The sequence below is a fragment of the Rhyacophila brunnea genome, unplaced genomic scaffold (assembly GCF_057557595.1).
Source record: "Rhyacophila brunnea isolate RB1 unplaced genomic scaffold, BYU_Rbru_1.0 scaffold_3, whole genome shotgun sequence".
NCBI classification, from domain to species: Eukaryota; Metazoa; Arthropoda; class Insecta; order Trichoptera; family Rhyacophilidae; genus Rhyacophila; species Rhyacophila brunnea.
Window position 1 is genome coordinate 52,756,577 of NW_028232965.1, and position 11,345 is coordinate 52,767,921.

Sequence of the window (11,345 nt, forward strand, 5' to 3'; positions counted from 1 at the left end):
AGTTTCCAATCCAATGCCAATGCCATCAGTTTGTTAGTGTTTAAATTTTAGGTTATTTAATTTGAGAATCGGCGCAAATTTTGTCAGTTTTTGCATTTATTTGATTACCCTTTTCTTCACTGGCAAATATTGACTATGGCAGATGATGCAGAAAATGTATGTTTATGAATTCTGTAGCTGATATCCGTTTTTTTAACCATCGCCGGCATACATCCATGGAAAGTGTCGTTAATTGATTTCTACATTATAGCCAATGTATTATTGTCTTCGTTTTCATATTATGGCCGTTGACAGTCAGATGTATTGTAGCATTGCATAAACTTTGTAGATTTCATTATTATATTGGTAAAAAAATTGAGGTTAAATTTCATTGCTATGTATTCTATAACATAAATCGGCCCATCCGCTGCGGCAAAGTCGTATTTTTGGTGAATAGTAGCGCCTGTATACATGCATGGAATTACTGTCGGCAATTGTGCTTATTTTAAACTGCCTTGACAATAACTGTTTACACGTAAAAGTGCTGACTGTCTCTCCAATCTCATTCTTAAAGAGTAAGCTAGAAGCGAGGTTGTCATTTTATACTATCTGACAGGTCGTATTGAAAATCGGAGCTCAAAATGAGTAGTTCGTTTTTTTACCGGCTTGCTCGCCCCTATCGCTCTACTGCGCAGGCGCAGATCGAAAATAATCTCACTTGCGCACAATAAATCATCACAATTTGAAATCTTCCAATCTTGTTTGATCCATGCACGCAATCTTGCCAACTGCAGGATAATACATGTTTCCCCATACATTTTCTTACTGTGTACAGTACATCCATGCACGTGTAAACGGGGTATTATATCAAGCGGTCACGCGGCTTAATATGACCGTCAGTTAGTGAACTAGCAAACGGTCAACATGTCACTGAGACTGAAATCGTAGTGTTGTTACTGCATATCCAGACAAGTTATTGAACTATTATTGCATTTCAATACTGGCCTTTGGAAAATTGGCTTAATCTCCTATTCCAAATAGATAGTCTTAGCTTCCATAATTTTTTTTTCAGAATCAAACATTCTTTCAAAAATTGAATTCACGGTCACAACAATGTCCACACTTCTAATTTGTTCTACTAAAATACGAATAAATCCACAAGAAACATGCTGGCCGACGAATCATTCTCCACATGGCTCTGCAAACAGACAATCATCCGTGCGGCTTGGCGGACAATCCGCTGTTATGTTTTGAGCTATGCAAAGCAATAGATATTGATGAAGCAGCAGAAGCGCTACACCGACGAGCCACTTCATATACCTCCAGCATTATGGTTGTAATTTCACAGCACTATATTTAGTGTAAAAAAGTAGGAGCGGGGGTCGGGGAACAAATATATGAGTGAAAGAGAGGAGGGATTTGTTGTTACGCAGCCCTCCGTGCAGGCAATGGATAGTTGTTTTTCATCGAACAATATAAATTGCCTGTCGTCATTAGATGGACTCAATATTGTCAAAAAACAACTGGAAAAATGGCTTGAAATTCACATTTTTTAATGTAGAGATATTAATGATTATTAGTCAATTTAACAGTACTATAAGGATATTGTTTATTTTTTTTTACAGGTACCAGTGTTGGCTGTGAAGGAACCTTTAGATCTGATTCGACTCAGTTTGGATGAGAGAATTTATGTTAAAATGAGAAATGAACGAGAACTTCGCGGGAGACTGCATGTAAGTAAATAATATAATTTGAAACTTTTTCACTGCTCTTGCAAAAATCGTAGAGCCTACTTTCAGTGTTGGTTTACCTACACTTTAGCGATATAAATGTAAAACCCTAATGGTAGCATAATACGACCCGATTGCTTACAAAATGTCAAAAACTATGTACACAATAATATGTATCAAACCAATGCGGATTTGGGTAAAAGCCTATCTATACTGTATGGTTAATCTGTGAGTTAATGTGAAGCCGCAAATCCAATTGGAGCATTTATAAAACAAAATATTATTGAATAAATTCGTTACCGTAGACCCAGTGTGTCGGATGTTTGATCGAATTGACTCGAAAAGTACAAGTGTCATTATTGCCGAACTTTTGGCTGTAATTTATTATTTCTTGAATACTCATGTCTCAAGTCAGCAGAGATATCAAAAAAAGTATTAATACATACATTCATACAATATGTTTATCCTGTAGTCTAAGAGTAAAATTTGCATGCAGATGGCATTCATTTTTCTTTTTCTTCATTCATTACTTATTTTGAAAACTTGATGATGGCCACTTGATCTGTAAAATCGTATTTTGTTGTCCAATTATCATCTCCTCAATGATGAAGAGACCCCTGTAGTCCAATGCATAAGGCACTGGCTTTTCATCTGGTAGCTCTGGGTTCGGTTCCCTGTGAGATTACCATACATATGTAATTTTCTCAAAGCATGGTTGTTTTCTGTTATGTTTTATTACCTTTACTACATTCATTCCTGTTTTACTACTATTGTAGTGTTATCATTGGCCTCATTGAATGGTGTATTGTTAATCCTTACAGCGCTGACTTACACAGCTGTTGTGTCCTCATTAGGTGGCAATTAGATATAATTAGCATGTTATTTAAATGTGGTAATTAAATGTTCCGCGGTGAAGTGATTAAAAAGGAAGGAAAAAAAAATTGACAGAATATTTATAAGTTGTAGGATTACTCAGTTCTATTTGTTTGAATTGATGGTCTTTTTCCAGGCATATGACCAGCATCTGAATATGGTTTTGGGTGATGCCGAAGAAACCGTTACTACTGTTGAAATAGATGAAGAAACATACGAAGAAGTCTACAGAACGACCAAAAGAAATATTCCAATGCTGTTTGTGCGAGGCGACGGCGTGATCCTGGTTTCTCCGCCCGTCAGAGTCGGAGTGTAATACAGTATCTCAACCGGTCTCTGGATCAAAGACGATAATTTAAGGACTTCTTTTACATCAAGATTATGATATCTCTCAGTGATAAACATAATTCCATGCGTGTGTGCAGTGATCATTTCAAATTCATCCGTTTTCTCATTATAATTCAAAATCAGCTTGATAATCAATTGCCCTTTGAATCCATTGTTTTGTTTAGTTGAACTAGAGTTTTCAATATAATTTATTTTTGTGTATACATATAATTTGATTTTGATCTTTCAAGATAATCTGTCAACATGATATGCAATTGAGGCGTCTAATAACAAAAACCGATATGTCCACAGTTCGATATTAGTGGGAAATTGCATTTTTATGAGTCGAATTGATTGGTTTTAACGTATCGTAACAATCAGGTGGCCATTCGATATAATTAGCATGCTATTTAAATGTGGTAATTAAAAAGTAATTATCTAGTCAACAGTCAATGTGTTAACATTATACCCCGTTTATTAAACTTTGTCAGTCATCCATATTTGTTTTCATTGAACTACGAATACAATTTGCAGATGGTGCTAGGTAGTTCTTAAAATGCAATTAAACCCTGCCTAAAAACTAAGCCATAATAGCTTAGGTATGATATGGGCGATCTGACAAAAATAGTGCACACTTTAATACATAATATTATGGATGGTGTCAGTTTTTTAAAATTTATTAAGCCATTCACCAAACCATAATCGTTAAAAAATATTCTTCTATTTTACGAATATTTTTTATTATCTTAATGGCTTGGTTTTGCAGGGTTTAATTGAATTTTAAAAACACGTGAATTTACTGTTGACGGTAAGTATTACCGCAGCCATAACAAGAAAATGTATGGGTAAACATGTATTATCCTGCAGTTGGCAAGATTGCATGCATGAATCAAAAAAGTTTGGAAGCTTCTGAATTTTCATGCGACTGTAGGATTTTTTCTATCTGCGTCTGTGCAGTAGTAGAACGATAGTGGCGAACCTGCCGGCAAAAAAACCAACTGCGAACGAATTTCCAGGTTGACCGATTTTCACTACCTTCAAAAAGTACTATAAAATGACACCGCGTCTCGCTTACTCTTGAAGAATGAGATTGGAGAGACAATCAGCACTTTTACGTGTAAACAGTTATTGTCACGATAGTTTAAAATACGCACTATTGCTGCCAGTAAATCCATGCACATCTACAGGCGCTATTAGCAATATGCATATTTTTATTAGCTGATTAACCCCCTTTTGCAATAAATGTATGGAAAATAAAATTGGACGTGTCAACATTTATTTAAGTGTATCGCTTAAAATAATCGGTTTCTGTAAATCATTGGGTTTTTAAATAAAAAAAAATCTCTGATTTTACATATTATGTGAAATTACACATAACGCAAATGTATATTTTGTTAGATTTTGACCAAATATGGGCGTATCGATTTTTGTTATTAGACGCCATAATTACATGTCTTCCATTTTCTGGATGCACTGTTATATATTTTTTTTTGTATTTCATACATATTTTTTTTTATACATACGGTACATCATTTCATTACACAGTGCTTAGTAATTACTTAATAACAATGTATATTTTTATAGTCATTGTTTGTTTGGTATTTGATTTCAGTTTGCATCATAAGTGTATTAACATTTTTTTTTAAATAGTTAATTTTGTGCAGCAAAACACTGACTTTTATGACAATAAAAATATTAAATACCAAACAACCAAATCCTACAAAATTACAATAAAATTATTAAATTCAGAACTATTTTTTTTTTATTGGCTCAACCGCAGAATAGAAGAATAATAAAATAGAAATGTGAAAGCCAGTCACCACGGACCAAGGTTTTGAAGCAGGGTTATCAAGTATTATTATTTTAGGCCAGTGATGGGTAACCTATGGCACGCAAGATGATTTTGCATGGCACGCGAATGTTTTAGTTTGAAGAGAAAAAATACCTATAATAATAATAAATAACAAATAGGATTGAATAAAAATAGCAGGCAAATGGGTAATCTTCAAGAATAAGCATTCCTTTTTAATCGTTGGTTCGTAGGCTTTTTGCGTCACATAATATTATCGCACTAACCTCATCAGGAGACGAGGGAAGCCTTGCCGTGAACCTCTGATTTGATCGATTAATGCTGAGACCACTGTAGCAAGAGAATGCCTCATCTGATCGTAAAGAACCAAAATAAGTAATACAGTAACAATCATTTCATTACTTCTATTCACAAAATTAATGGCTGTACCAGATAAAAAAAACAAATAATTGGTGGAGCTAATAGGTACATAGTACTAATTCTGGCAGGCAGTTTCAAATTTGGTGGACTGAAATGTATGGTGTAATTAATAAACCTATATATGTGCTATGAGTGGCATCTAGAACATCATTTTTAATAGTATTCTTAAATATTTTTTCCCCATGAAAAACTGCTCGGCACATCAGACAGTTTTGGGAAATTTTGGCACGCATACTTAAAAAGGTTTGCCAACCTTGCTTTAGGCCATAAACCAAAGGTCACAAAGTGCCCCCCCGACTGTCCTTAAATATTGAATGCCCGTTCGGTTTGAAGGAATTTTTCATATGCGAGATTTAAACCTTGTGACCCATGACTTCATAGCAGATATTTTACCACTAATTGTCTCTCGCAGGCTCGGAATGTAAGGAACTAATACTAATAGAAAATGAGATTCAAATCTTTGTTTCAAGATACATTTATTAATATATTCATAAGCCATAGTTAAAATAACACTCGAGTACTTCACATGTTATTTGGGAAATTTTACTGATGACTTATTTGATTTACTGTTGATCAAATGATTATCATCCATCGGTTCTATAACTATTCCAGTTTTCACGATGACTGCCGGTCTTGTCAATTTCCTGTGAGCAGTTTCAGGAATGAAAGTGTTGCCGATAGGAGCACGGATGGTACACTCAAAATCTCGCACACTGGTAAAAGGAAACGGTAATTCGGACACCTGATGAGGTCTCAGCTTCAAATCGTGTGATTGATTTATGATCACATTGTCTTTTTTGTCATCTTTTCGGGGCAGTTGAACTTCGGGTGCTTTGAAAATCATTCTTTTGCGTCTACGCTTGGCGTTGGATAAATTCTTCCCAGCCCACGATCCCCAACCTGGAAGAGATAATTCGTCTTCGACCTGAGGTTTATCTTTGTTTATCTCTGCTGCTTTGTCTTGTTGGAACTCGGCAACTATGTCGTCGTCCTCGAACGCTTCTGCTATTGTCATTTTCTTTTTATCTTCTTCATCATCGTCAAAATAATCTCCTTCGGTTTCCATATCCGGTAGAGCCGTGAGTAGGTGTTTCGGTTTAGGTGTCACAAATAAGTTAGGGTCGATCTTATCTATAATCTTTTTCTGAGATTTATCATTTTGTATTATTTTGTCAGTACCCGTTGCAAGATTTTTAACGTTATTTGCTTGCATAATAGATGGTAGCCTATCATTGATTGTTTCATCAAGTTCTTCGTCAATTTGAGGTCTTTTTTTAGTATTCTTAAAACTAAGATCAACATGGTTTGAGTCAACTTTTTTTCTCTTTTCACCCTTCTTTTTCTTTTGATTGTACATTTCTGGTGCCAAAGCATTAATTTTGTCAGTAATTTTACTCTGCAATTTCGACTCCATTTCATTAAACATATGATTTACAGATATTTTATGAGTATTTTGACAATCAATCGGGGAATTTGATTCCACTACCCAATTAGACGTAGATTTTGCAGATGGACGGTTACCTACCTTATTTTTCTTTTTGATCGATGACTTTGTTTTATTAGTTTTAATAGTAGTTTTGGGCAACAAATCGACTGATGAAATTATACTGTGATTTTGCACATTATCTGATGATAAATCACTTTCACTGTCATTTTTTTCTTCTTGACCTTTATTGGCGCTATTTAGATCTTCCCAATATTTCTTATAATTGCTCACATAACTGGTAACCTCGTTTTCCGGTTGAGCAGTGGTCAGCCATGGATTGAAAGGATCCACATCTCCATTGCCCGGTGGTAAGTCATCGCCGTCGTCTTCTGAATTGGTTTCATCATCCCTCGGGGTAATTTTTTTTGTCAATTCCCTGCTCAATGACAATTGCTGTGCCAACTCTTGTCGTGTCTAAAAACCAAAATTGAATTAACATATTTTGCTATGAAATAAAAACTTGATTTAATAATCAGAACTATATTTTCCTCTATTTACTTGGAGGCGTGCAAAAAAAACTGTTTCAAGATTGCTGCGCAGAAATATTTTATTCTACGAAGCAAGTAGTACCTAAATTAGAGGGAACACTGATCAGAATAACAAGGTGAAGTAATTTGAAGTTATCTACATTTCACCTTTTCTATGCCATACGATATAACTATGACAGTATCAGACAAGCCGCAGATTTTTAACGACACATGTTGAATGTAGAGTGAAGCCCTTACTACAATCACTGTAATACTGATTTTTTACTAAATTTACTAATTTGTGGCTCAGTATTTCATAATTATTCAAACAGATGTCATTGTGTATTTAATTTTTTAGATTGTGCTAATCAATCAACAGTGGCTAGTAATTTGAATTTAAAGTCGGGCGAGATAACTTGCAAAATTTGTATGTCGATCAAGGCCAATTAAGGTATTATTTCTGTTCAAAATTTAAATCAAAAAGGTTTTTACCTCTTTATCATACTTTGCCCGGACTAGTTTATTTTTGGCCCATTGTCCGGTACTTTTGTGTCGCAAGGTAACTCTTTCCTGTGCCCTGGTTTTCTCCAGCTGCTCCAATCGTCTCAGAGCTTCTTCCGGATCTGTCTTTTGTAAAGTTTCGAATTCTTTTAGTTGAAGTTTGATTCTTTCTTTTCTCAAGACCCTGAAATTAATAGAATTTTTAAGCAGAAGTAATTTTTTATAAACAGTAATAGCGTGTAAGTTGTCGTGATAAACAGATCAAGAACTGTTACCATCCAGAAAATAGGTTGATAAAAATGGTGAATAATGTAAAGAGTGGAAAACAAAATTGTGCTCAATTCATACAAACATATCCATTTGGTTTGGAAAGTGCTTTCACAGTATTGATGATTTATTCTCACCTAAAAATGATGACACACTGTATAAGAACATGGCGATGAAAGTTTGACGTAGTGAAAACAAAATCCAATACACAGAAAATCCTCAGACTTACGTGAATTCGTACTTACGCGATTTATTAAAATATGCATTTTTTGCTGCAGTTTGTTTCTCTGCGCTTGTGTTTACATAGAAAATAATGTTATATTATGGACCATGTAAAAACATTAGTAGTAATGGAATCTACGATAATTACCAAAAAAAGAGAAATATTATTAGAAGAAATGGAAATATTCGTTATATGGATGGAAGATATGCAGCAACAACAAATTCCAATAAGCATACAAGATATAGCCTTGAGTCATTTTGAAGACATACAGTGTCAAAATGATGATAGTGTTGCTGGTGACGGTTTCAATTTTTTTTTATGCAGATACAGAAGAAGCTATGGATGTTATCAAGAGTCTAGCAGAAATCATAAAAATGAGTATTATCTGCCACAACAAATTTTTAATTTGGACGAAACTGGGCTTATTGGAAAAAAAATGCCAGATCAGTCATATTATATCCCAACTAGAAAAATCTATGCCAGGTTTTAAGGTGTCTGAATTACTTGGTGGAAATGCTGCTGGGGATTGCAAAATCAAACTACTTCATCAATTAACACAATCACTGCTGGCCGACCTGTTAATTAATATTTAATTACCACATTTAAATATCATGTTAATTATATCTAATGGCGAACTTACGCAAATGCGCCTGTCGCGATTTCAGCACTAAATGAGTTAATAATGTTTTCTTAAATGTATGTATGTACGTCCATTTTATTTTCACTTATCCTTTGAAACTAACGCATATTATTTTAAAAATTGCAATTATTTTAAGTTTTATTCGACTAATGCGATTTTTCGACTTACATGAAAATCTTCAGAACGAATTAATCATGTAAGTCAAGGACTTACTGGTAAAAATCTTTTATTGTATTACGTCAGCAATTATTAAAACTCATTTAGTGCTGACAACGCGACTGGCGCGTTCGCACTAGTTGGCCATTAGATATAATTAGCATATTTAAATGTGGTAATTAAAAATTAATTAACATGTCAGCAGTGATTGTGTTAAGGTACCTGTGTTAGTGTGATACATTAGGATTATACTGAAAATGTAAGTGAGGCCTGGTTTTCATTTTAAAATTTGTCCAAAATGTAATCTCTCGACGGTGGTAGGTCAGTCTAATTATGTACTTATTTGAGATTAATTTATAACCAAGTTGTTACCTGTGAAATTTTTTGCTTTTTATTTTGCTCTGCCTCCTAGCCTTTGCTTCTTTGTAAGATTGCCTCGCTCTCAACTTGGCAGCTTCCTTTCGATGTTCCAACATTTCTTGCATCGTAAGAGGAAACATGTCTTCTTCTATTTCCTCTTCAGCCGGCGCTACTTCTTCTAATTTCTGCTCAAGTTCTGATTTGAATGTGAACTTTTCCAACATTGCCTTCGACGTTTTCTCCTGTTTTTCTTTTTTTTCTAAAGGAAATCGCTGATGCTCGAGGGCTCTGTTCCTACTTACGATCGCGTCCCACCTATTTAATTTCTTCTTGACGTCTTCGAATCCTGTTGACCTTTTAATCTTGTCAGCCACATGTTTTTCCGCCGGTTTATTAAGTGTCTTACTTATCTTTTGTGCTACTTTTAGCTTTTTACCAGTTTCGGCATGCTCCGTAGAATCTTGGAGGATTTTGATAATATCGTTGACTGCGACTCTACCTCCCGAGCTGCCAGAGCGAGCTACATGAAACTCCGATTTTATTTCGGAATGTCCAGTTCTACTCGGTTTGGTAATGTGTTGAGTCTTATCCAACTGGTTGATAGCCTTAACTAGACGAGAATGATTGTTGATATCATCTTCTCCCTCTTCCAATTCATCATAATCTTCAACACTCATGATATCAAGTTTTCTTTTCGTTTTTCGGTCAAGAGCCCACTTTCTATGAGACTAGTTTCTAATAAACTCATAAAAAAATTACGCCAACGTGCGACATTGACAAGTTATAACCTAGAAAGAGAAACAGAAACCACTGACAACAGCTGTCAAATTTGTACGGCTGTAATGTGTGCATTAATATGGGTGGTAAAATGCTTTACAGTATTTGTCTATGACTGCCAAATACCTTACTCTAAAAATAGGTACCGTCTGTGTATGAAATCATACAACAAAAAACAATTGCCAATGTGATTAATTTTTAGTGATTATTAGCTAAAAATATTTATTAGGTCTCTAATAATTTTATTGCAATTATTAATATTGTTTACAATGATTCCTACCTACGTCTTATAAAATACTACCTATATAAGTAGGTATCTACGTAGGTATATTATTCTACCAAGCGGATGCAGTGGCATCACTATTTGGCTTATTTGTTTTACCGCCGTTATAATATTTCATTATGTAGGTACCTATGTATCAGTGACAGTGACAGTGGTATTTTTTTCAGATTTCCTCGGACCTCGATACCAAACCATGTTAAATAAATCGATAAATCTCATATAACATTGGCAGATTGTCAGGGCGACCACCTGGCCCGAGCGTTTGCCAAGATCGTAAAAAGTCACTTGTGAGTCGTGATCGAATTGCAACAATTTCTAATTTTTAGGCACGATCCATCCAACGATTTCAGAGAACGTACGAAAATACTCGAATTAACCTCGAGCCTCCAAGAATAACCGCACGTTGCGTGTAAATAACAATACAAATTTGACATGGGTACTACCTAGGTATAATAATGAAGGCGCCTAACTTTATTCATTATTGTAATAAGGTGGGTCGGGGTAAGAGTGACATAGAATTTAATGAGATGAATTTCAACCTGGTTCATGATGAATAGGTATGTTTTAAACAGTTGAAAACTTTACCATATGATCTACAATATCATTACAATTAATATGTACAGAAGGAACCCACTGTATATCTTACTATAATACATTTAAATATTTTTTGATTACTAGTCAGTTTGTTACACTTACCCCAATATTGGGGTAAGTGTAACTAAATTCACCATTATTCCAAAAGTTCTTCAAAACCATAACGTATTACATGCATAGAAAGGTAATATATCATTTAATGGATATTGATTCTTAAATTAAAACTTTTGTATAGATTTTCAACATTTTTTTTTTGGGTAAGTGTGTCATACTAATGTATATAGAGCTAGTGATGTCCCGAAACAAAAATGACAGTTTTTATTAGGTAGGTAATTAATTATTAAATTTAATGTGGTTATCTCAGCAACAGGATTGGTAGGTATATCAATCAAAGGCTTTTGAAGATTAACTTATAATTTTATTCGTCTCGAAAGAGCACAAATACAAAGTAT

General features: G+C 34.5%; 2 protein-coding genes across 2 annotated transcripts; one reads left to right on the forward strand and one right to left on the reverse strand.

The window, feature by feature from the left end:
• LSm3 (U6 snRNA-associated Sm-like protein LSm3) lies at positions 1 to 4,658 on the forward strand. The gene is made up of 3 exons (XM_085953373.1): positions 1 to 156; positions 1,605 to 1,712; positions 2,719 to 4,658. Exons 1-3 carry the CDS (start codon positions 136 to 138, stop codon positions 2,896 to 2,898), a joined length of 309 nt encoding a protein of 102 aa, XP_085809499.1. The 5' UTR covers positions 1 to 135; the 3' UTR covers positions 2,899 to 4,658.
• Positions 4,547 to 10,037, reverse strand: LOC147068541 (U3 small nucleolar RNA-associated protein 14 homolog A). The gene is made up of 3 exons (XM_085953371.1): positions 9,252 to 10,037; positions 7,585 to 7,777; positions 4,547 to 7,039 (listed from the first exon to the last, which is right to left on the reverse strand). The coding sequence occupies exons 1-3, from the start codon at positions 9,914 to 9,916 to the stop codon at positions 5,669 to 5,671; spliced, it is 2,229 nt and encodes a 742-aa protein (XP_085809497.1). The 5' UTR covers positions 9,917 to 10,037; the 3' UTR covers positions 4,547 to 5,668.
• Positions 10,038 to 11,345: the final 1,308 nt, after the last annotated feature.

What these genes read in the sequence shown, in the direction of transcription:
- LOC147068541 (XM_085953371.1), bottom strand. Translation starts at nt 9,916, where the DNA reads ATGAGTGTTGAAGATTATGATGAATTGGAAGAGGGAGAAGATGATATC. An exon ending in AAAAGCAAAAAATTTCACAG is followed by an intron (nt 7,778 to 9,251) that starts GTAACAACTTGG and finishes TATTAATTTCAG; the next exon opens with GGTCTTGAGAAAAGAAAGAA. An exon ending in GGGCAAAGTATGATAAAGAG is followed by an intron (nt 7,040 to 7,584) that starts GTAAAAACCTTT and finishes TTTGGTTTTTAG; the next exon opens with ACACGACAAGAGTTGGCACA.
- LSm3 (XM_085953373.1), top strand. Translation starts at nt 136, where the DNA reads ATGGCAGATGATGCAGAAAAT. An exon ending in TGGCAGATGATGCAGAAAAT is followed by an intron (nt 157 to 1,604) that starts GTATGTTTATGA and finishes TTTTTTTTACAG; the next exon opens with GTACCAGTGTTGGCTGTGAA. An exon ending in AACTTCGCGGGAGACTGCAT is followed by an intron (nt 1,713 to 2,718) that starts GTAAGTAAATAA and finishes GTCTTTTTCCAG; the next exon opens with GCATATGACCAGCATCTGAA.